Raw genomic sequence first — 23,384 nt, 5'->3', positions numbered from 1 at the left:
GGTTTGTTTTTCTCTGTCCCACTTATTTTACATAGCATAATACTCTCTAGATACATCCGGTTCAGTTCAGTTGCTCAGTCGTGTCTGACTCTTGCTGACCCCATGGACTGTAGCATGTCAGGCTTCTCTGTCCATCACCATCTCCCGGAGCTTACTCAAACTCATGTCCATCGAGTCAGTGATACTGTGCAACCATCTCATCCTCTGTCATCCCCTTTTCCTGCCTTCAATCTTTCCCAGCATCAGGGTCTTTTCCATGTTGTTGCAAATCACAAGATTTCCTTCTTTTTATGGCTGAGTAATATTCCACTGTTCATCATCTTTATCCATTCATTTATTGAAGGACACTTAGGTTGCTTCCATATCTTGGCTATTGTAAATAATGCTGCCATCAACATAGAGGTGCATATCTTTTAATTTCCTTTTGGACTGTGCTGGGTCTTTGTTGCTGTGCTCTGGTTTTCTCTAGCGGTGGTGAGTGGGGGCTACTCTTCATTGCGGTACATGAGCTTCTCATTGCAGTGGCTTTTGTTGTGGAGCATGGGCTCTAGAGCGCTTAGGCTTTGGTGGTTGTGGCCCATGGGCTTAGTTGCCTTGCGGAATCTCCCCCACCAATGATCGAAGCTGTGTCCCCTGCAGTGGCAGGTGGATTCTTAACCACAGGGCCACCAGGGAGGTACAAATATATCTTTTTGAACTAGTGTTTTGGTTTGTTTGGTAAATACCCAGAAGTGGAATTGCTGGGTCCTATGGTAGTTCTAGTTTTAATTTTTTGAGGAATCACTGTCCTGCTTTCCATTGTGTTTGGACCAATTTACATTCTCAAGAGTGCATGAAGATTTCCCTTTTCCTCACATCCTTGCCAACATTCATTTATTGTTATTTGTCTTTTTGATGATAGCCATTCTGACAGATGTGAGGTGATATGTCATCGTGGTTTTGGTTTGCATTTCTCTAGAGATAAGTGACATTGAGCATCTTTTCATGTGTCTGTTGGCCATGTGTATGTCTTTTTTAGAAAAATGTCTATTCTGGTCTTATGCCTATTTTAACATTTGGATTGTTTGGGGTGTTGTGGTTTTATGTTGTTTGAGTTCTTTTTGTATTTTGGATATTAACCTATTATTGGATATATCATTTGCAAATATTTCTTCCCATTTAGTAGGTTGCCTTTTTTTGTTGTTGAGATTATCCTTCACTGTGCTAAAAGTATTTAAGCTTGATGTAGTACCATTTGTTTATTTTTGCTTTTGTTGCCCTTGTCTGAGGAAACAAATCCAGAAAAATGTTAGTAAGACCAGTGTCCAACTTCTACTGTCTCTTTCCCTGTAGAAGTTTTATGGTTTTAGATCTTGCACTTAAGTCTAATCTTTTTTTTTTAATTTTATATGTGTATAAGAAACTGGTTCACTTGTATTCTTTAATTTTGAAAGCAGATTATGAGTTATGAACAGCTCAGATTTTCTCATCATCTACCCATTCATTTTGCACAGTGTAAAATAAGATTTTGTTCTAAGGGGATGACTCTTAGCTTCAGAAAGTATTAGAAAATGTATAAAGAGTAGCTAATTTCTTCAGTGGGATGTGAGAGTAGATATAAGTTACAAATATGCTAAAGTAAAATTTTACCTATAGTAGACGTGTTAGGATAATTTAGATACATCATTTTATCATAACAACTGTCTACAGTGTTAATACTCTGGACTTGGCCTATAGAACTGTTGGATTACAGTCCAAAATTATATAAAGTAATATGACTGAACTAATAGACCAAAGGTTCATAATTTAAGTTAATCAGTATATATGGAGGGGCTTTAACATGAGAAGTCTCACTTAACAGTCTATGGTAAGAAATTAGTGTTCCCCAGAATAGAACATTCTATCAGAACAAAATGAAGTATAGCAGTAGCAAAAGAGTTACTGTAACGTGTCCAAATGTTGGAAACCCAAGAGGTCTTGAGTAGATGTGAGCTTTTTCAAAGGAAATAATGAGTACACACAGTAGCATTTCCTGTTGATGAAAAGAGGTTTTTGTAGTAAGAGGACTAAGAGCAACAGTTACACCTTAGAAGAAAACTCAGTACATTGTATCATACACAACTATTCAGAAGAACCATGACCAGCAAGTTTCTGTCCTTGGGGTTATTAAGACTCCAACTTTGTTGAATTCCTTAAAAAAAAAAAAAATACTGAGCTTCAGAGAATTCCCTGGTGACTCAGTGGTTAGGACGCCTTGCTTCCACTGTCAGGGGCACAGGTTCAGTCCCTGGTCAGGAAACTAAGGTACAGCATTTTTGCCTGTGTAGTACAGACAAAAAAACCAAAACAAAACCAAGTTTGTATTTCAAAACTTTCATGTTGAGTGTATTTTGCTAAGTAATTATATAATTTGGAGTACCCTTTTTTTTTTTTTTGGTAGCTATGTGTTTTGGCTTGTGAGATCTTAGTTCCCCAATCAGGGATTGAACCCAGGCCTTGGCAGTGAAAGTGTTGAATCCTAATCATTAGACCACCAAGGAATTACCTGTTTTTCTCTTGAGAAGCAATTCTGTGGTTTCTTGATATATCTTCTAATGAAGTAATAGAATGTGATTTCGGTCACAAAATTAATAATTCAGAAACTAATTTGCAGTAAACTTTGCTATCACATAATCCATGGTAAGCTTTTAAAAATGTTTAGTATGCTTTTGAAAAGAAAATATATTCTGCATTTGTATGCAGAGTTCTATATTTATTAGGTCAGCTTAGGTTGTGTTGTTAAACCTTGTATAGCTTTATCAGTTTTTGTCTGTTCTTTGATTTGAGAGCATTGCATTTAATCTTCCATTGTAGTTGTGTCCTGTGATTGCAAGTATGTTGTAAGGCTGTTAATAAATGAATATAGATTTTAAAACTGTATATTCCTGGAGAATTATCCCTTTTGTGTCTTTATTTCTAAAACTACCTTTTACCTTAAAGTCTAGTTTGATATAAATTTAAGTTTAGTATCTTAATGGCAGTCTTTTTTCCTGCATCTCTATTTTCAGTCTTTCTGTGTCTTTAAGTTAGGTTTTAGGTATATCTCTTGTTAATGCTATATAACTGAATTTTTAAAAAAAGATCTATTCTACTAGACTTTTTCCCCCTCAGTTTTTAGGTATTGTAAATTATGCTTAATGAACACACTTGTACATGTCTGTGCTACACATGAGTTGCTATGCAGATATTTAGTTATACTCAGTTCAGTTCTGTTCAATCGCTCAGTCGTGTCCGACTCTTTGCGACCCCATGAATCGCAGGATGCCAGGCCTCCCTGTCCATCACCAACTCCTGGAGTTCACGCAGACTCATGTCCATCGAGTCAGTGATGCCATCCGGCCATCTCATCCTCTGTCGTCCCCTTCTCCTACTGCCACCAATCCCTCCCAGCATCAGAGTCTTTACCAATGAGTCAACTCTTCGCATGAGGTGGCCAAAGTATTGGAGTTTCAGCTTAGCATCAGTCCTTCCAGTGAACACCCAGGACTGATCTCCTTTAGGATGGACTGGTTGGATCTCCCTGCAGTCCAAGGGACTCTCAAGAGTCTTCTCCAACACCACAGTTCAAAAGCATCAATTCTTCAGCACTCAGCCTTCTTCACAGTCCAGCTCTCACATCCATACATGACCGCTGGAAAAACCATAGCCTTGACTAGATGGACCTTAGTTGGCAAAGTAATGTCCCTGCTTTTGAATATGCTATCTAGGTTGATCATAACTTTCCTTCCAAGGAGTAAGCGTCTTTTAATTTCATGGCTGAAATCACTATCTGCAGTGATTTTTGGAGCCCCAAAATATTTGGGCTTTGCTGTTTCCCCATCTATTTCCCATGAAGTGATGGGACCAGATGCCATCGTTTTCTGAATGTTGAGCTTTAAGCCAACTTTTTCACTCTCCTCTTTCACTTTCATCAAGAGGCTTTTTAGTTCCTCTTCATTTTCTGCCATAAGGGTGGTGTCATCTGCATATTTGAAGTTATTGATATTTCTCCCAGCAGTCTTGATTCCAGCTTGTGCTTTTTCCAGCCCAGCATTTCTCATGATGTACTCTGCATATAAGTTAAATAAGCAGGGTGACAGTATACAGCCTTGACGTACTCCTTTTCCTATTTGGAACCAGTCTATTGTTCTATGTCCAGGTTTAACTGTTGCTTCCTGACCTGCATACAGGTTTCTCAAGAGGCAGGACAGGTGGCCTGGTATGCCCATCTCTTTCAGAATTTTCCACAGTTTATTGTGATCCACACAGTCAGAGGCTTTGGCATAGTCAATAAAGCAGAAATAGATGTTTTTCCAGAACTCTCTTGCTCTTCCGATGATCCAGCAGATGTTGGCAATTTGATCTCTGGTTCCTCTGCCTTTTCTGAAACCAGCTTGAACATCAGGAAGTTAATGGTTCATGCATTGTTGAAGCCTGGCTTGGAGAATTTTGAGCATTATGTTGCTAGTGTGTGAGATGAGTACAATTGTGCGATAGTTTGAACATTCTTTGACATTGCCTTGCTTTGGGATTGGAATGAAAACTGACCTTTTCCAATCCTGTGGCCACTGCTGAGTTTTCCAGATTTGCTGGCATATTGAGTGCAGCACTTTCACAGCATCATCTTTCAGGATTTGAAATAGCTCAACTGGAATTCCATCACCTCCACTAGCTTTGTTCGTAGTGATGCTTTCTTTCTAAGGCCCACTTGATTTCACATTCCAGGATGTCTGGCTCTAGATGAGTGATCCACCATCGTGATTACCTGGGTCATGAAGATGTTTTTTGTACAGTTCTTCTGTGTATTCTTGCCACCTCTTCTTAATATCTTCTGCTTCTGTTAGGTCCACACCATTTCTGTCCTTTATTGAGCCCATCTTTGCATGAAATGTTCCCTTGGTATCTCTGATTTTCTTGAAGAGATCTCTAGTCTTTCCCATTCTGTTGTTTTCATCTATCTCTTTGCATTGATCGCTGAGGAAGGCTTTCTTACCTCTCCTTGCTATTCTTTGGAACTCTGCATTCAGATGCTTATATCTTTCCTTTTCTCCTTTGCTTTTGGCTTCTCTTCTTTTCACAGCTATTTGTAAGGCCTCCCCAGACAGCCATTTTGCTTTTTTGCATTTCTTTACCATGGGGGGATGGTCTTGATCCCTGTCTCCTGTACAGTGTCACAAATCTCCGTCCATAGTTCATCAGGCATTCTGTCAATCAGGTCTGGTCCCTTAAATCTATTTCTCACTTCCACTCTATAGTCATAAGGGATTTGATTTAGGTCATACCTGAATGGTCTAGTGGTTTTCCTTACTTTCTTCAGTTTAGGAGTTCATGATCTGAGCCACAGTCAGCTCCCGGTCTCGGTTTTGCTGACTGTATAGAGCTTCTCCATCTTTGGCTTCAAAGAATATAATCAATCTGAATTTGGTGTTGACCATCTGGTGATGTCCCTGTGTAGATTCTTCTCTTGTGTTGTTGGAAGAGGGTGTTTGCTATGACCGGTGTGTTCTCTTGGCAAAACTCTATTAGCCTTTGCCCTGCTTCATTCCATATTCCAAGGCCAGATTTGCCTGTTATCCCAGGTGTTTCTTGACTTCCTACCTTTGCATTCCAGTCTCTTATAATGAAAAGGACATTATAAAGGACCGCTACCAGTGGTAATTTTCACAGAGCTAGAACAAATAATTTCACAATTTGTATGGAAATACAAAAAACCTCGAATAGCCAAAGCAATCTTGAGAAAGAATGGAACTGGAGGAATCAACCTGCTGACTTCAGGCTCTACTACAAAGCCACAGTCATCAAGACAGTATGGTACTGGCACAAAGACAGAAATATAGATCAATGGAACAAAATAGAAAGCCCAGAGATAAATCCACACACCTATGGACACCTTATCTTCAACAAAGGAGGTAAGAATATAAATGGATTAAAGACAATCTCTTTAACAAGTGGTGCTGGGAAAACTGGTCAACCACTTGTAAAAGAATGAAACTAGATCACTTTCTAACACCATACACAAAAATAAACTCAAAATGAATTAAAGATCTAAACATAAGACCAGAAACTATAAAACTCCTAGAGGAGAACATAGGCAAAACACTCTCCAACATAAATCACAGCAGGATCCTCTATGATCTACCTCCCAGAATACTGGAAATAAAAGCAAAAATAAACAAATGGGATCTAATTAAAATTAAAAGCTTCTGCACAACAAAAGAAACTATAAGCAAGGTGAAAAGACAGCCTTCTGAATGGGAGAAAATAATAGCAAATGAAGTAACTGACAAACAACTAATCTCAAAAATATGCAAGCAACTCCTGCAGCTCAATTCCAGAAAAATAAATGACCCAATCAAAAAATGGGCCAAAGAACTAAATAGACATTTCTCCAAAGAAGACATACGGATGGCTAACAAACACATGAAAAGATGCTCAACATCACTTGTTATCAGAGAAATGCAAATCAAAACCACAGTGAGGTACCACCATACCAGTCAGAATGGCTGCGATCCAAAAGTCTACAAGCAATAAATGCTGGAGAGGGTGTGGAGAAAAGGGAACCCTCTTATACTGTTGGTGGGAATGCAAACTAGTACAGCCACTATGGAGAACAGTGTGGCGATTCCTTAAAAAACTGGAAATAGAACTGCGTTATGACCCAGCAATCCCACTGCTGGGCATACACACCGAGGAAACCAGAATTGAAAGAGACACATGTACCCCAATGTTCATCGCAGCACTGTTTATAATAGCCAGGACATGGAAGCAACCTAGATGTCCATCAGCAGATGAATGGATAAGAAAGCTGTGGTACATATACACAATGGAGTATTACTCAGCCATTAAAAAGAATACATTTGAATCAGTTCTAATGAGGTGGATGAAACTGGAGCCCACTATACAGAGTGAAGTAAGCCAGAAAGAAAAACACCAATACAGTATACTAACACATATATATGGAATTTAGAAAGATGGCAATGATGACCCTGTATGTGAGACAGCAGAAGAGACACAGATGTATAGAACAGTCTTTTGGACTCTGTGGGAGAGGGAGAGGGTGGGATGATTTGGGAGAATGGCATTGTAACATGTATACTATCACGTAAGAAACCCTGGTGGCTCAGAGGTTAAAGTGTCTGCCTGGAATGTGGGAGACTTGGATTTGATCCCTGGGTCGGGAAGATCCCCTGGAGAAGGAAATGGCAAGCCACTCCAGTACTCTTGCCTGGAGAATCCCATAGAGGGAGGAGCCTGGTAGGCTATAGTCCATGGGGTCTCAAAGAGTCAGACTCGACTGAGCGACAGACTACTACTACTACTAAGAAACGAATCACCAGTCTGTGTTCGATGCAGGATACGGAAGGCTTGGGGCTGGTGCACGGGGATGATCCAGAGAGATGATATGGGGTGGGAGGTGGGAGGGAAGTTAGGATCAGGAACTCATGTATACCCGTGGCGGATTCATGTCAATGTATGGTAAAACCAGTACAGTATTGTAAAGCAAAATAAAGTAAAAATTTAAAAAAAAAGGAAAAGGACATCTTTTTTGGGTGTTAGTTCTTTTAAAAGGTCTCATAGGTCTTCATAGAACCATTCAGCTTCTTCAGTGTTACTGGTCGGGGCATAGACTTGGATTACTGTGATATTGAATGGTTTGCCTTGGAAACAAACAGAGATCATTCTGTTGTTTTTGAGATGGCATCCAAATACTGTATTTCAGACTCTTGTTGACCATGATGGCTACTCCATTTCTTCTAAGGGATTCCTGCCCACAGTAGTAGATACAATGATCATCTGAGTTAAATTCACCCATTCCAGTCCATTTTAGTTCGCTGATTCCTAGATTGTCGACGTTCACTCTTGCCATCTCCTGTTTGACCACTTCCAATTTGCCTTGATTCATGGACCTAACATTCCAGGTTCCTAGGCAATATTGCTCTTCACAGCATCGGACCTTGCTTCTATCACCAGTCACATCCACACCTGGGTATTGTTTTTGCTTTGGCTCCATCCCTTCATTCTTTCTGGAGTTATTTCTCCACTGATCTCCAGTAGCATATTGGGCACCTACTGACCCGGGGAGTTCCTCTTTCAATATCCTATCATTTTGCCTTTTCCTACTGTTCATGGGGTTCTCAAGGCAAGAATACTGAAGTGGTTCCCTTCTCCAGTGGACCATATTCTGTCAGACCTCTCCACCATGACCCGCCCGTCTTGGTGGCCCCACAGGGCATGGCTTAGTTTCATTGAGTTAGACAAGGCTGTGGTCCGTGTGATCAGATTGACTAGTTTTCTGTGAGTATGGTTTCAGTGTGTCTGCCCTCTGATGCCCTCTTGCAACACCTACCGTCTTTCTTGGGTTTCTCCTACCTTGGACGTGGGGTATCTCTTCACGGCTGCTCCATCAAAGCGCAGCTGCTGCTCCTTACCCTGGATGAGGGTTATCTCCTCACCGCCGCCCCTCCTGACCTTGAACGTGGAGTAGCTCCTCTTGGCCCTCCTGCGCCTGCGCAGCGGCAGCTCCTTGGAGGTGGGGTAGCTCCTCTCAGCCGCAGCCCCTGACCTCGGGCATGGGGTAGCTCCTCTCGGCCACCGCCTGTGACTCGGGCATGGGGTAGCTCCTCTTGGCTGCCCCTGACTTAGTTATATTAGATACTGCCAACGGTTTTATAAACTTCTTATACCAATTGACAACACCATCTGAAGTTTATGAGAACCCTGTTGATACGCTTAAGTGCCCCAAATTGGTTTTATTTCCTTAAGTTGTAACCATTCTGGTGAGTATGTTGCAGTATCTCATGGTGGTTTTTGTTGTTTCAGGTATAATTGACATGCAACACTGTATTAATTTCATGTGTACAGTATAAGGATTTAATATCTGTGTGCATGGGGAAATGATCACTACAGTATGTCCAATTACCATCCCTTACTGTACAGTTTCAAAAATTCTTTTCCTTGTGATGAGGAGTTTTAAATTTTATTCTCTCAGCAATTTTAAAATAGGTGATACAGTATTATTAACTATAGTCACCGTGCTGTAAATTGCCTTCCTGTGACCAAGCTGTTTTTTAACTGGAAGTTTGTATCTTTTGACCCCCATACCCATTTTGCTCATCTCCTGCCTCTGGCAGACACCAGTCTTTCTCTGTGAGCTTGAGGTCATGTGGTGAGGTCATGTAAGTGAGGTCATGTGGTTTTTCTCTCTCCGTGTCTGACTTATTTCACTTAACATAATGCCCTCAAGATCTGTTCATGTTGTCCCAGCTGACAAGAGTCCGTTCTTTTTTTTTATGACTGAAGAGTATTCCATTGTAGAGTCTTAGACTTAAATTTTTTTATTTATTTACTTTTGGTTGCACTGGGTCTTCATTGTGGTGCATGGGCTTCTCATTGCAGTGGCTTCTCTTTTTGTGCATCACGGGCTCTAGGGCTTGTGGGCTCAGTAGTTGCAGCTGGCAGGCTCAGAAGTTGTGGCACATGGGCACGTGGAATCTTCCCAGACCGGGATTGAAGCTGTATCTCCTGCATTAGCAGGCAGATGCTTTACCACTGGACCACCAGCGAAGTCCCTCCTAGACCTTTAACGGAGCTTTGATCCATGTACAGTTGACATCGTTACTGATACGTATTTAGATCTACTATCTTATTTCGTACTTTTTGACCCATGGGTTCCATGTTTCTTTTTCTCTCCTTTCTTGTCTTCTTTTGAGTTATTTCTCATTCCATCCTGTCATCACTTGTATTAATTTGAACTATACATAAACTCACTATTAGCGTTTTAGTGATTTTTCTTAATTACAGCGTGCCTACTTAGTAAAGCCCAAAGTTAATTAATACTTTTCCTCTCAGATAGTCCAGTAACTTTAGAATATTTATTTCCCATTTATTCTCTTCTTTTAGTCACATAAAACATAATTATTTTATGTATTCATCATATTTTCCCCACATATTTATCACTTTCTTTGCTCCTCATTCCTTCTTACATGTCACAGCTTCCACTTGAGATTACTTTTAAGTATTTGCTTTAGAAAAGCCTCAGGACTATGGGCATTTTGGGCTGGCCAGTTCTTTGCTGTGGGGAATTGTGCACTGTGGGATATTTAGCAGCACCCGTGGTCTCTGCCCAGTGGATGTCAGTACCAACCCCTCTACCCAATTCTGATATCCCAAATGTCCTCAGACGTTGTCAGATGTCATTGAGGGGCAAAATCATTCCTGGTTGAGAACCACTGCTTTAGAATTTACTTTGACGTAAGTCTGCTGCTCTGTTTTTGTTTCTTGAAAATACCTATTTCATTTTCATTTTTAAAAGGTATTTTCCCTGAGCGTAGAATTCTAGGTTATTTTTTAGCACGCTTAAAATACAATCTGTTGGCTTCTGTCTTCCATTGTTGCTTTTGAGAAGTCAGATTAAGACATGACTATTGCTGTTTTAAATATAAACTTTTTTTTCCAGGTACTTTTATAGTCTTTTCTTTACCTTTAGTTGTTTTGCAGGTTCCCTTATATTGTGTTTAGGTGTAGAATTCTTATTTCTTCCCCATGGGAGTTACTACGGTTTTTGAGTCTATGGATTGGGGTCTGTTCGAAGAATGCTTTTAGCCATTATCTCTTCACATTTTCTGTCTGTCCTCTTCTTTGTCCTTCTCACTCAGCCTCTCATTTTCCATCTGTTTGTCTGTCCATACTGCAGTTCAGATAATTTCTTCATACCTATAATCCCACTCACTAAGGTTCACTTCAGCTTTATTTGGTGTGTCTGAACAGTGATTTTTAAAATTTCAAGTATTATATCTTCGTTTTTAGAAAATGTTTGGTTCTTTTTCAAATCTACTGTAGTTTTGTGTTTACTGAAGATATTTTCAAGCTTTTCTTGAAATAGTCTACCATTTATTTAAACATAGCATAACTGTTTTATAATCTTTGATAATGTCATTATCTAAAATCATTTGGGTCTGATTGTACTGTCTACTGTAGTTTTTGCATCTTGTTTCTCCTGCCTTGTGGTTATTTTTTCTTTACTGTCCATTAATCTTGAGAAACTGGGGACGTTTTTTGTGGCCAAGGATGAGAGTTTTTCTCCAAAAAGAATTTACTATTGCCCAGGTGCCTGGGAATCACCTCTAGAGTTTCAGGCTCTTCTTTTCCTTTTTTGTACCATCTAGGTCATGTTAATTTGGGTTTTACTGGAGAACTAGTAACATTTTGTTCACCCCTTCCCTCCTCCACACCTATGGAATGTTCCTTTTATTACCTTAACCTGATGATGTGGTCCTTTTTATCTTTACCTAGAGAAAATCCTGGCTTCTTAATGTTCCCCTCTCCTTTGAGAGCAGTTCAAGTCCGCCTTGATAGGTGATTTTATTTACTCTTTTATTTGTTCTTACTGTATTTCAGGTTTTGGATTGGTGATTTAGAATCTTGAGTCTTTATAAGAAGCAGAGGACAGAGAAGCATTAAGAAATATGAAACATCTAAGATTGTACGCTGTTTTTAAGTTCAAAATATATTTAATAGCACTGTTGTCATTATATTTATTTTTATAGTTACCATATAGTTATAGCAAATGATACTAGTTTCTGTTTATTGTAGTGAAATAAGGTTTTCTTTTTAAGTACACTTGAATGTACAAAAGGATATGTACTTAAAGAAAAATAAGAAGTAATTGTATAGGAGATACTTGGATTTGGCATTTTCCTGAAAGCATACTTCTGAGTATGAATTTATTTTGTTTGTAATTTGAGTATGAATTCTTTACTTTGGTCAGCTGACCACGTATGAATCCTTGCTGTCCCATCTTGTTTTAACGTGTATTTACTTTTGGCCGTGCGAGGTCTTCGTTGCTGCACGTGTGTTTCCCTAGTTGCGACTAGGGGAGCTACTCTCTAGTTGCAGTGTACAGGCTTCTCTTTGCAGTGGCTTCACTTGTGGAGCACGGGCTGTAGGGTGCAAAGGCTTCAGTATTCAGTAGTTACAGTTCCAGGCTCTGGACTGCAGGCTTAATACTTGTGGTGCACGGACTTAGTTGCTCCGCAGTGTGGGATGTCCCTGGACCAGGGATCAAACCCTTGGCTCCTGTGTTGGCAGGTGGATTCTTAACCACTGAGCCACCAGGGAAGCCTCAGATCATTTTGAATCTTTTCAGACCTAGAAAGAGAAACACTTTGGGGCAAGTACAGCATAGGCTTAACTGTGGGGAAAATTTTTTTTAAACCACAGAACTGCAGTTACATTATCTTTAAATAATAAACCAAAAGATGTAAAATTTTGACTGATTTTAGTTTTCATTTGTATTTTGAATTAATCCAATTGTTAATGACTGAGCAGATACCCTGGGCTTATGGGTGTGCCGTAGCTGATACTGAAGTAAGTAAAAAATCATCATTGCAAATGTCAAAACAGTCTGTTCTTTCTTTTTCCTTGAAATGAAAAAGCAAAACAAATAAACTTATTGTGTGGGAAGCAAATTGAGAACATGCAGTGTGAGAGGTTTTAAAACTCAATGGTAAGGAGGAATAAGATATCTTGCAAAGAGGAATGGGCTCTGGAGCCACACAGGATCAGCCACTATTGTGTTCACTGTTGTACTGAGTATTTTTCAAAAAACTTAATATGGAAAATTTCAAACATATTCCGAAGATGAGATGTTTGAGCCATTATGGTTCCCATCACCCTTTTTCAGCAATTATTAAACTCATGGCTCCTTGTCCCCTCTGGTCTGCTGACAACTGGATTATATTGAAGCAAATTCTAGTTATCATTTCACCCTTCAATATTTTAGTGTGTATCTCAAACAGAAGAACTCCTTTAAAAAACATAACCACATTACTATTATCATACCAAAATATTATTCTTATTGTCATAAAATAACCAGTGTTTAAATTTTCTTGTTATTTATTATGTGTGTGTACACACACAAATCTTTTTTTTTTTTGGTAACAGTTTGTTGAAACAGGATCCAAGTAAGAGATATATATGCAGGCTCCTTGTCTTTACCTTCCCCATTCCATTTGTTTTTTACTTATTACTTATTTAATCTTCACTTTAACTCTGAAAAAGTAATATTCTATTTACAAAGGAGAACTGAGGCCCTTGGAGGGTTACAAATTTGTTCAGCATCACAGAGCTGAAAATGACAGCCTTTAGCTGAAAATCAGCCCATGTCTGTCTGACTCCAGAAATTGGTGTGCCTTTCTGGAGTTAGAAGACTTTGGAGTCATTCTCTAATAAATAGAGGTTTCTTGACCATGCCACTCTACTGACTCTCCAGCCTCCCTCACCCAAGTTTTTATGGTCCAAGGACCCCCCAGTCAGCGAGGTGAAAGTTGCTCAGTCATGTCCAACTCTTTACAGTCTCCTTTACCTATGGAATTGTCTAGGTAAGAATACTGGACTGGGTAGTCATTCCCTTCTCCAGGTGATCTTCCCAACCCAGGAATCAAACCCAGGTCTCCTGCACTGCAGGCAGACTTTTAACCTTCTGAGCTACCAGGGAATTTCAGTTATGGAGCTGAAAAGCAGTATGCTAATTTTTTGCCCAGCTATTTGTATAAGAATCAGCCCAGCTACAGTAGTGTGACAGACAATCAGTTATGCAGTTCCCAGTTTAACCAGAGCAGCTCCAAAAAATCATTTTCTACTTCTTCTAACATCTCCCACAAGAGATTCTGAGGTTAGTGCCATGGTGTACTAGTAGGTTCTACAGCTCTAAGGTCTATAACTGTTCAGTGTGGTAACCACAGTGGGTATTTCATTTTTAATTTAAATTACAGTTAAATAAAATTAAAAGTCCCTCAGTCACACTAGCCACATTTGAAATGCTTGATAGTAACTACCATATTGCATAGTGCAGATTTAGAACATTTCTATCATTGCAGAAGGCTCTGTTAGTGCTGAAAAATAACAGGTGGAGGCAATCATCTGTGTTTCAACCACAGATTAAAATTGGGGGGAGCAGGGAACAGCAGCTCTCTCTCCTTTTCTTTCTTTAAGAAAGACCTCAGGATTTAGATGATCACGTTTGAGAGTGGCAGTGGGAAGACGCAAGGCTTTAGCACTCTGAGTAGTAGGCATTTTGTGAGGTTAAAACGACGATTAGTAAGGCATAGCAATGACTACTAGCTGAAACAAAATCTGGTAGCTTTTTTCCTTAAAATGTGCCAGATCCATAGCCTGTACAAAACACAAGGGTTACCAGAAACTCTGGAGGAATGATTTACTTTTATCCTTTTAGACATGTAAATTATTCCCCTCACAAGCTTGCCTCATTATTTGAGTGACTGGCTTTATTTGTTCAGCAGCGAGTTGCTGAACAACCATCGCTGGAGAATGTTGGATCACACCAGAAAAAGATACCCCACATCCAAGGACAAAGTGGAAGCCCCAGCAAGATGGTAGGAGGGGCGAAATAGCGTTTAGAATCAAAACCCTTAGCCACCAGAGAGTCTCAGAGGGCTCAAACAAACCTTGTGTGTACCAGGACCCACAGACCCCACAGAGACTGAGCCAGAACTGTGACTGAGTGTCTCCTGGGAAGGTACGGGTCAGCAGTGGCCTGCCACAAGGGCAGCAGACCTAGGTATGACATAAGCCCTCTTGGAGAAGGTCACCATCATCCCCACCATAGAGCCGCCAGAACTTACACAGGACTAGGGAAACGGACTCTTGGAGGGCACAGACAGAACCTTGGGAGCACCAGGACCCAGGAGAAAGGAGCAGTGACCCCACAAGAGTCTGATCCAGACTTGCACGTGAGTGTCCAGGAGTCTCTGGTGGAGGTGTGGGTTGACGGTGGCCTGCTGCGGGGTTGGGGGCACTGAGTGCCACAGTGCTGCATGGGACCTTTTGAAGGAGGTCGCCATTATCTTCATCACCTCCACCTCAGGTCTAACAACAGGGAGGGAACGAAGTCCTGCCCATCAATAGAAAATTGAATTAAATTTACTGAGCATGGCCTGTCCATCAGAACAAGACCCAGTTTCCCCCTCAGGCAATCTCTCCCATCCGGAAGTTTCCATAAGCCTCTTGTCCTTATCCATCAGAGGGCAGACAGAATGAAAATAACGGAAAACTAATCTAACTGATCACATGAACCACAACCTTGTCTAACCCAATGAAACTATTAGCCATGCATGCCCTATAGGGCCACCCACCCAAGGTGGATGGGTCATGATGGAGAATTCTGACAAAATGTCATCCACTGGAGAAGGGAATGACAAAGCACTTCAGTATTCTTGCCTTGGGAACCCCATGACCAGCATGAAAAGGCAAAAAGATAGGACACTGAAAGATGAACTCCCCAGGTCGGTAGGTGCTCAATATGCTGTGGGAAATCAGTGGAGAAATAACTCCAGACAGAATGAAGAGACAGAGCCAAAGCAAAAACAACACCCACTTGTGATTGTAACTGGTGATGGAAGTAAAGTCTGATGCTATAAAGAGCAGTATTGCATAGGAACCTGGAATGTTAGGTCCATGAATCAAGGCAAATTGGAAGTGGACAAACAAGAGATGGCAAGAGTGAACATGGACATTTTAGGAATCAGCGAACTAAAATGGACTGGAATGGGTGAATTTAACTCAGATGGCTGTTAGTTACATCTACTACTGTGAGCAAGAATCCCTTCGAAGAAATGGAGTAGCCATCATAGTCAACAAGAGTCTGAAATGTGTACTTGGATACAGTCTCAAAAACAACAGAATGATCTCCGTTTGCTTCCAAGGCAAATCATTCAATATCACAGTAATCCAAGCCTATGCCCCAACCAGTAACACTGAAGAAGCTGAAGTTGAATGGTTCTATGAAGACCTACAAGACCTTCTGGAACTAACACCCCAAAAAGATGTCCTAAGTAACACCCAAAAAAGAATGCAAAAGTAGGAAGTCTAGAGGTACCTGGAGTAACAGGTAAATTTGGCCTTGGAGTACAAAACAAAGCAGGCTAACAGTTTTGCCAAGAGAATGTACTGATTATAGCAGACACTCTCATTCAACAACAGAAGACTCTACACGTGGACAACACCAGATGGTCAGTACTGAAATTAAATTGACTATATTCTTTGCAGCTGAAGATGGAGAAGCTTTGTACAGTCAGCAAAAACAAAACTAGGAGCTGACTGTGGCCCAGATCATGAACTCCTTATTGCCAAATTCAGACTGAAATTGAAGAAAGTAGGGAAAACCACTAAACCATTCAGGTATGACCTAAATCAAACACTTTACGATTATACAGTGGAAGTGACAAACAGATTCAAGGGATTAGATCTGATAGAGTGCCTGAACTATGGACGGAGGTTCGTGACATTGTACAAGAGGCAATGATCAAGACCATCCCCAAGAAAAAGAAATGCAAGAAGGCAAAATGGTTTCTGAGGAGGCCTTACAAATAGCTGCGAAAAGAAGGAAAGCCAAAGGCAAAGGAAAAAAGGAAAGATATACCCATTTGAATGCAGAGTTCCAAAGAATAGTAGGGAGAGATGAGAGAGCCTTCCTCAGTGATCAGTGCAAAGAAATAGAGGAAAACAATAGAATGGGAAAGACTAGAGATCTCTTCAAGAAAATTAGAGATACCAAGGGAACATTTCATGCAAAGATGGGCTCAATAAAGGACAGAAATGGTATGGACCTGACAGAAGAGAAGATATTAAGAAGAGGTTCAAGAATACACAGAAGAACTACACAAAAAAGATCTTCACTACCCAGGTAATCACGATGGTGTGATCACTCACCTAGAGGCAGACATCCTGGAATGCGAAGTCAAGTGGGCCTTAGGCAGTATCACTGTGAACAAAGCTAGTGGAGGTGATTGAATTCCAGATGAACTGTTTCAAATCCGAAAAGATGATGCTGTGAAAGTGCTGCACTCAGTATGCCAGCAAATCTGGAAATCTCAGCAGTGGCCACAGGACTGGAAAAGGTCAGTTTTCAAGATCCCAAAGAAAGGCAGTGTTAAAGAACATTCAAACTACTGCACAACTGCACTCATCTCACATGCTACCAAAGTAATGCTCCAAATTCTCCAAGCCAGGCTTCAACAGTATGTGAACCGTGAACTTCCAGATGTTCAAGCTAGATTTAGAAAAGGCAGGGGTACCAGAGATCAAATTGCCAACATCCGCTGGGTCATCGAAAAAGCAAGAGAATTCCAGAAAAACATCTATTTCTGCTTTATTGACTATGCCAAAGCCTTTGACTGTGTGGATCACAATAGACTGTGGAAAATCCTGAAAGAGATGGGAATACCAGGCCACCTGACCTGCATCTTGAGAAACCTATATGCAGGTTAGGAAACAGCAGTTAGAACCAGACATGGAACAACAGACTGGTTCCAAATAAGAAAAGGAGTATGTCAAGGCTATATATTGTCACTCTGTGTATTTAGTTTATATGCAGAGTACATGATGCGAAATGCTGGGCTGGATGAAGCACAAGCTGGAATCAGGATCGCTGGGAGAAATATCAGTAACGTCAGATAGACCGATGACACCACCCTTATGGCAGAAAGCGAAGAAGAACTAAAGAGCCTCTTGATGAAAGTGAAAGTGGAGAGTGAAAAAGTTGGCTTAAAGCTCAACATTCAGAAAACGAAGATCATGGCATCTGGTCCCATCACTTCATGGCAAATAGATGGGGAAACAACAGAAACAGTGAGAGACTATTTTCTTGGGCTCCAAAATCACTGCAGATGTTGACTACAGACATGAAATTAAAAGACGCTTACTCCTTGGAAGGAAAGCTATGACCAACCTAGACAGCATATATAAAAAGCAGAGGCATTACTCTACCAACAAAGGTCCATCTAAGCTATGGTTTTTCCAGTAGTCAAATAAAGAAAGCTGAGCGCCGAAGAATTGATGCTTTTGAACTGTGCTGTTGGAGAAGGCTCTTGGACGGCAAGGAGATTCAACCAGTCCATCCTAAAGGAAATCAGGTCTGAATATTCATTGGAAGGACTGATGCTGAAGCTGAAACTCCATTACTTTGGCCACCTGATGCGAAGAACCGACTCATTGGAAAAGACTCTGATGCTGGGAAAGATGAAGCTAGGAGGAGAAGGGGTTGACAGAGGGTAAGATAGTTGGATGGCATCACCCGAATCGATGGACATGAGTTTGAGTAAACTCTGGGAGTTGGTGATGGACAGGGAAGCCTGGCATCCTGCAGTCCGTGGGGTCATTGAGAGTCGGACACGACTAAGTGACTGAACTGAACTGGCTTTAGTTAGGATCTGAAAAGTAAGGGAACCTCTGAGGGTAATGGTACCTCTAGAGCTAGACTCTGAAGATTCATGAGTTCTGTTTATTTTTACTCATTAATTTCTGTATCTCCATAGAGGGATACTGTCAACAAAAACACAGTTAGACACCTGTTAAAGGCAGCGAGATTTCACAGTTCATTCATACAGTAGGGAAGAGAAACTCCAGCATAAATTAAGCTCAGCTCTGCCGAAAGAAAATTTGGGTCCCTTTTAAAATGCTGGGGTGTACTAAAGGAAAAGTATTGAAGATGTTAGGTGGAGGGGTTGGTCAGTGTGATCAAGCCGTCTGTGTCCGCTTGCTAATTGGTGCTTCTCAAATTGAGGTTCCCATCCTTCCACAGAGACTGGTAGGCAAGGGCCCTGTCCTTCTTGGTGATTACATTTCAAAGGATGACTTTCAGGCCCTTGAGAGAGACATTTCTGGGTTGTAAAAGATTTGTGTTTCAAGGGTCAGAGAAAGGATTGACAGCTGCGATTTTTCTAAGGTTAAGTACTCCAAGAAAAGTGAGGTCAAAGGTGTTGGCTAGAACAAGCAGTTAATTATTTGGCAGCATTAAGCTTTCTCAGGGAGACCTTTTGAAGATACTGGGTCATCCTAGGGACACAGCCTTAAGCTGACAGAAGGTGTGCTAGAGTTTGGTCTTGTCTCTTACAGTGTGTGAGGGAGGTTGAATGGAGTTGCTTGTGCTAAGAATCTACAGTTTTCAGTGCCTGGATAAAGGGGTTTCTGTTTGTTTTTAATCGAAGTATAGTTGATTTGGAATATTTGTGTTACTTAATGCTGTTCAGCAAAGTGATTCAGTTAAAACTAATAATAATAATCATCTCTCTTTTCTCTCTCTCCATATATATGTGTATGTGTATGTTAGTCGCTCAGTCATGTCCGACTCTTTGCAACCCCGTGGACTATAGCCCACCAGGCTTCTCTGTCCATGGAATTCTCCAGGCAAGAATACTGGAGTGGATTGCCATTCCCTTCTCCAGAGTATATATTCAATATCCTATGCCAGGGCTTTCCAGATGGCACTAGTGGTAAAGAATCCACCTCCCAATGCAGGAGATGCAAGATATATGGGTTTAATTGCTGGGTCACGGGATCCCCTGGAGTAGGAAGTGGCAACCCGTACTCTTGCCTGGGAAGTTCCATGGGCAGGGGAGCCTGGTGGGCTACAGTCCCTTGGACAGCAAAGAGTTGGACACGACTGAGTGACTGAGCACACACAATATCCTGTGCTAAACCGTAAGGGAAAATAACATTGACGAGAATAATGTATGTGTGTATGGTTTTTTAAAATATTCTTTTCCCTTATGGTTTAGCATAGGATATTGAATACAGTTCTCTGTGCTGTACCTGAGTAGGACCTTGTTCACCCATTCTATGTATAAAAGCTTGCATCTAACTCCAGCCTCTCACTCCACTCCGTCCCTCAACCCTTCCCCCTCGGTAACCACCAGCCTCCTCTCTCTGCCCCTGATTCTGTTTGTCCCATAGACAGGCTCCTCTGTATTGTCTTTTACATTCCATGTGTAAGTGGGTATCATATGGTATTTGTCATCCTTCTTTCTGACTTCACTTGGTATGATCGTCTCTAGTTGTGTTCCTGATGCTGCAGGTGGCGTTATTTCATTCTTTTTAATGGCTGTGTAGTAGTCCACTGTTTATATATACTGCATCTTCTTTATCCATTCATCTGTTGATGGATGTTTAGGTTGTTTCCATGTCTTGCCTATTGTGTATAGTGCTGCTTGGAACACAGGGATGCGTTTATCTTTTGAATTGTGGTTTTGTCCAATGTATGCCCAGGAAGTAGGATTGCTGGATCATATGGTAAATCTGTTTTTAGTTTTCCAAGGAATTTCCGCACTGTTTTCTATAGTGTCTGCACTACTTCACCAGCTTACAGTCTCACCAACAGTGTAGGAGGGTTCTTTTTTTTTTCTCTACACCCTCTCCAGCATTTGTTATTTGTAGACTTTTAAATACGCCGTTCTGACTGGTGTGAGGTGGTACCTCATTGGTTTTTGTTTTTTTTACAGGATCTTAGTTCGCTATCAGGGATCAAATTTGTGCCCACTGCAGTGGAAACTTGGAGTCCTAACCACTGGACCACCAAGGAATTCCCCCTCCCTATAGTTTTGATTTGCATTTTTCTAATAAATTAGCAGTGTTGAGCATCTTTTCATGTGCCTGTTGGCCATCTGTATGATTCTTTGGAGAAAGGTGTGTTTGGGTCTTCTGCCCATTGTGGGATTGGGCCATTTATTGAGTTGTATGCTCTGTTTGTAAATTTTGAAAATTCAGCCCTTGTTGGTCACATCATTTGTTAATATTTCCTCCCATTCTGTAGGTTGTCTTTTTGTTTTATTTATGGTTTCCTTACTGTGTAAAAGTTTGTAAGTTTGATTAGGTCCCTTTTCTTTGTTTTTGTTATTATTTCTGTTGCCTTGGGAGACTGACCTGAAAAAACATAAGTACGATTTATGTCAGAGAATGTTTTGTCTATGTTCTCTTCTAGGAGTTTTACGATGTCGTGTTATTTTTGTGTATAGTGAGAGGGTGTGTTGTAGCTGTCCAGCTTTCCCAGCACTGCTTGCTGAAGAGACTGTCTTCTCCCACAATATTCATACAATATTGTTTCCTGTGTTGAAGACTGACTGTAGGTGTGTGAGTTTAATTTGGGGCTCTCTTTTCTGAGCCATTGATCTATATGTCTGTTTTTATGCCAGTACCAGGCTGTTTTGATTACTGTAGCTTTGTAGTATTGTTGAAGTCTGGGAGGATTATACCTCATGTTTTGTTCTTTTTCTTCAGAATTGCTTTGGCAGTTCTGGGCCTTTTATGGTTCCATAGGAATTTTAGGATTATTTGTTCTAGTTTGGTGAAAAATATCAGTGGTAATTTGAGAGGGATTGCATTAAATCTGTTTTTGGGTATTATTGTGTTTTAACAATATTAACTCTCCCAATCCAAGAGCATGGCCTATCTTTCCATTTCTTTCAATTATCTAATGTTTCCTTTCTTAATGTTTTATAGTTTCAGCCTATAAGTCTTTCATCTCCTTGGTCAGGTTTATTCCTAAGTATTTTATTTTGGGAGAATGCAGTTTTAAAAGGTGTTTTTTTACTCCCTTTCTGATAATTTGGATAAATTTTTATATACAATATTTTATGACCTAGGCATTCAGGGGATAGTGAGATGAATTTAATCCAACTTTGGGAAAGGATAAAGAACCTTAAATGAAAGTGAATAAGGCATTGTTATTGAGGACCTGTTGCATACACAGAAAAGAGTCACGAAGGTGATTTTCAGGACTTGAGGAGCAGCCTTGTATTTTATTTTGTGTTTAAGCCCAGGATGAATGCTTAGAACCAGCATAGTCTAGGGGAAGGTGAGAGATCTGAAAATTTCTGGGAAAGCTTCTTGGAAGAGGTAGAACCTGAGCTGAGTCTTAAAAGATGATGGGTGGACTTTTCTTGGTTTAGTATTTTATTGTGGTATTTCCATGACTCCCCATCTGCTTTCCACAGAAATAAAATATTTTAAGTAAAAAATTTAATCATGAAAAAAAATTTTTTAAAGATGCTGCCCAAAGTTGGTATTTCTCACTTTTTAAAAAATTTTGAATTTTTTCTTGGCCACACCACACATCATGTGGGATATTAGTTACCCAACCAGGGATCGAACCTGTGTCCTCTGTAGTGGAAGCGCAGAGTCTTAACCGCTGGACTACCAGGAGCCCCTCTCTCACTTTTTGACCCTTGATTTCTTAATTGTTTTTAACCAGCTCTCTTCAGAATGACATGTCCTAAAGAACAGTGATGTTTTTATACAATCAGTTCCACCACCCAAAATATCTTCCAGCCCTGTTCCCCATATATACCATCAGGAAATTATATATCTTTCAAGACCCAGCTGAAATAGCACTCTGTCTTTGCTCCCACAATAGTTTGGTTTCTCTATTTTTGCTTGTATTATAACTCTTACTCTGTTCATTTTATACTCCTAGTGCAATCTCCTGCACACAGAAAATAGCTAATGTGTGATTAATAGATGTGGTTATATATAATAAGCTCTAAAATGTGTTTTCTAGTATAAAGAACTCAGCTATCTTACATGCACAGGTATTATATTATGTTAATTGAATTTTTATTTGTTCTTAGATGTCATTAAGAGGATCTGCGCCAGTGACAATTGTACCTCTTCCTGGAGAGCAAGTACAGGTTCAGGGGGTCATCCAGACAGCTCAGTCTTCTGTAATTCACCCACCACACGTGCAAACGGTACAGAAATTAAAAGACTTAGTGGCTGAGAGAGGGGACTTGTGAACCTGGAGTCTTTGGACAACTGAAGTTGCTGTAGTTTCAATATTACAGACCAAGATAACGATGTCTTAGAGATTGGACTATAGAACAAATGAAGTGAATGGAAAAGTTTTAGAACTTCTAGTTTCATGTATATACTACCCAGTGAAAACAGAAGGCAATTTTGGGGAGAAGTTATTGTTCAGAATTTAAGGAAATGAAAGATTTTCTGAAGGGAAAGCACCTTTTTATCCTAGTGGTATCCTTCACGAAAAAGAGAATTCTGAAGAAAGGGTGATGATGTGAGTGTGTTAGCAAAGTAAGAAAGTACCTACTTTATGCTTTATGGTGATCATATAAAAGAGAGTTCCCTCATTGTAAAATTCTTACTTATGCCTGTCTATTTACACCTGGCAACAATAGGAAGGAAAGAGCCATTCTGGGTTCTTTGCTTTTTACTCTTTCTCCCCATTTTATCTTCTGGCTCCTGTGAGTCTCAGAATGCCTTTGGTCATCTCTCATTTTTAGAAGCAGCTATCTTGGAAGAAAATCTGTAACCCATTTTCCCTCTTCAGTATATACAGTGGCTGTATAACTCATCTTTCCTCTTGAGTATATACAGTGTCTGTGTAGCTCATTTTCCTCTTGAGCATATACGGTGTCTGTATAACTCATTTTTCCTTGACTATATACAGTGTCTGTGTAGCTCTTTTTCCCTCTTGAGTATATACAGCATCTGCCAGGGCTGTCAGCTCTGGGGCTGCGTCTTTATGTGTTTTTTCCTTTGTAAAAGGTGATTGCTGCATGGTTTTTCTGAGTTTTTAATGT

General features: G+C 40.3%; 1 protein-coding gene across 10 annotated transcripts in view; it reads left to right on the top strand.

Moving 5' to 3' along the window:
• Nucleotides 1-23,384, top strand: part of ATF1 (activating transcription factor 1) — a 62,277-nt gene that overhangs the window by 18,942 nt on the left and 19,951 nt on the right. For 6 of the 10 annotated variants that reach the window (XM_018047788.1, XM_018047787.1, XM_018047784.1 and 3 more), the window contains exon 3: nt 22,416-22,535. The exons of 3 other annotated variants lie outside the window; for them this stretch is intronic. In XM_018047788.1, coding sequence (XP_017903277.1) covers nt 22,416-22,535 — 120 coding nt within the window. Of the gene's footprint in view, nt 1-20,900; nt 20,916-22,415; nt 22,536-23,384 lie in introns of those variants that run through there. One more of the 10 variants, XM_018047789.1, reaches the window with a different exon arrangement.

Source organism: Capra hircus, chromosome 5 (genome assembly GCF_001704415.2).
Source record: "Capra hircus breed San Clemente chromosome 5, ASM170441v1, whole genome shotgun sequence".
NCBI classification, from domain to species: domain Eukaryota; kingdom Metazoa; phylum Chordata; class Mammalia; order Artiodactyla; family Bovidae; genus Capra; species Capra hircus.
The sequence above is the reverse complement of the archived record's forward strand: the minus strand, read 5'-3'. Positions and strand labels throughout refer to the sequence as shown.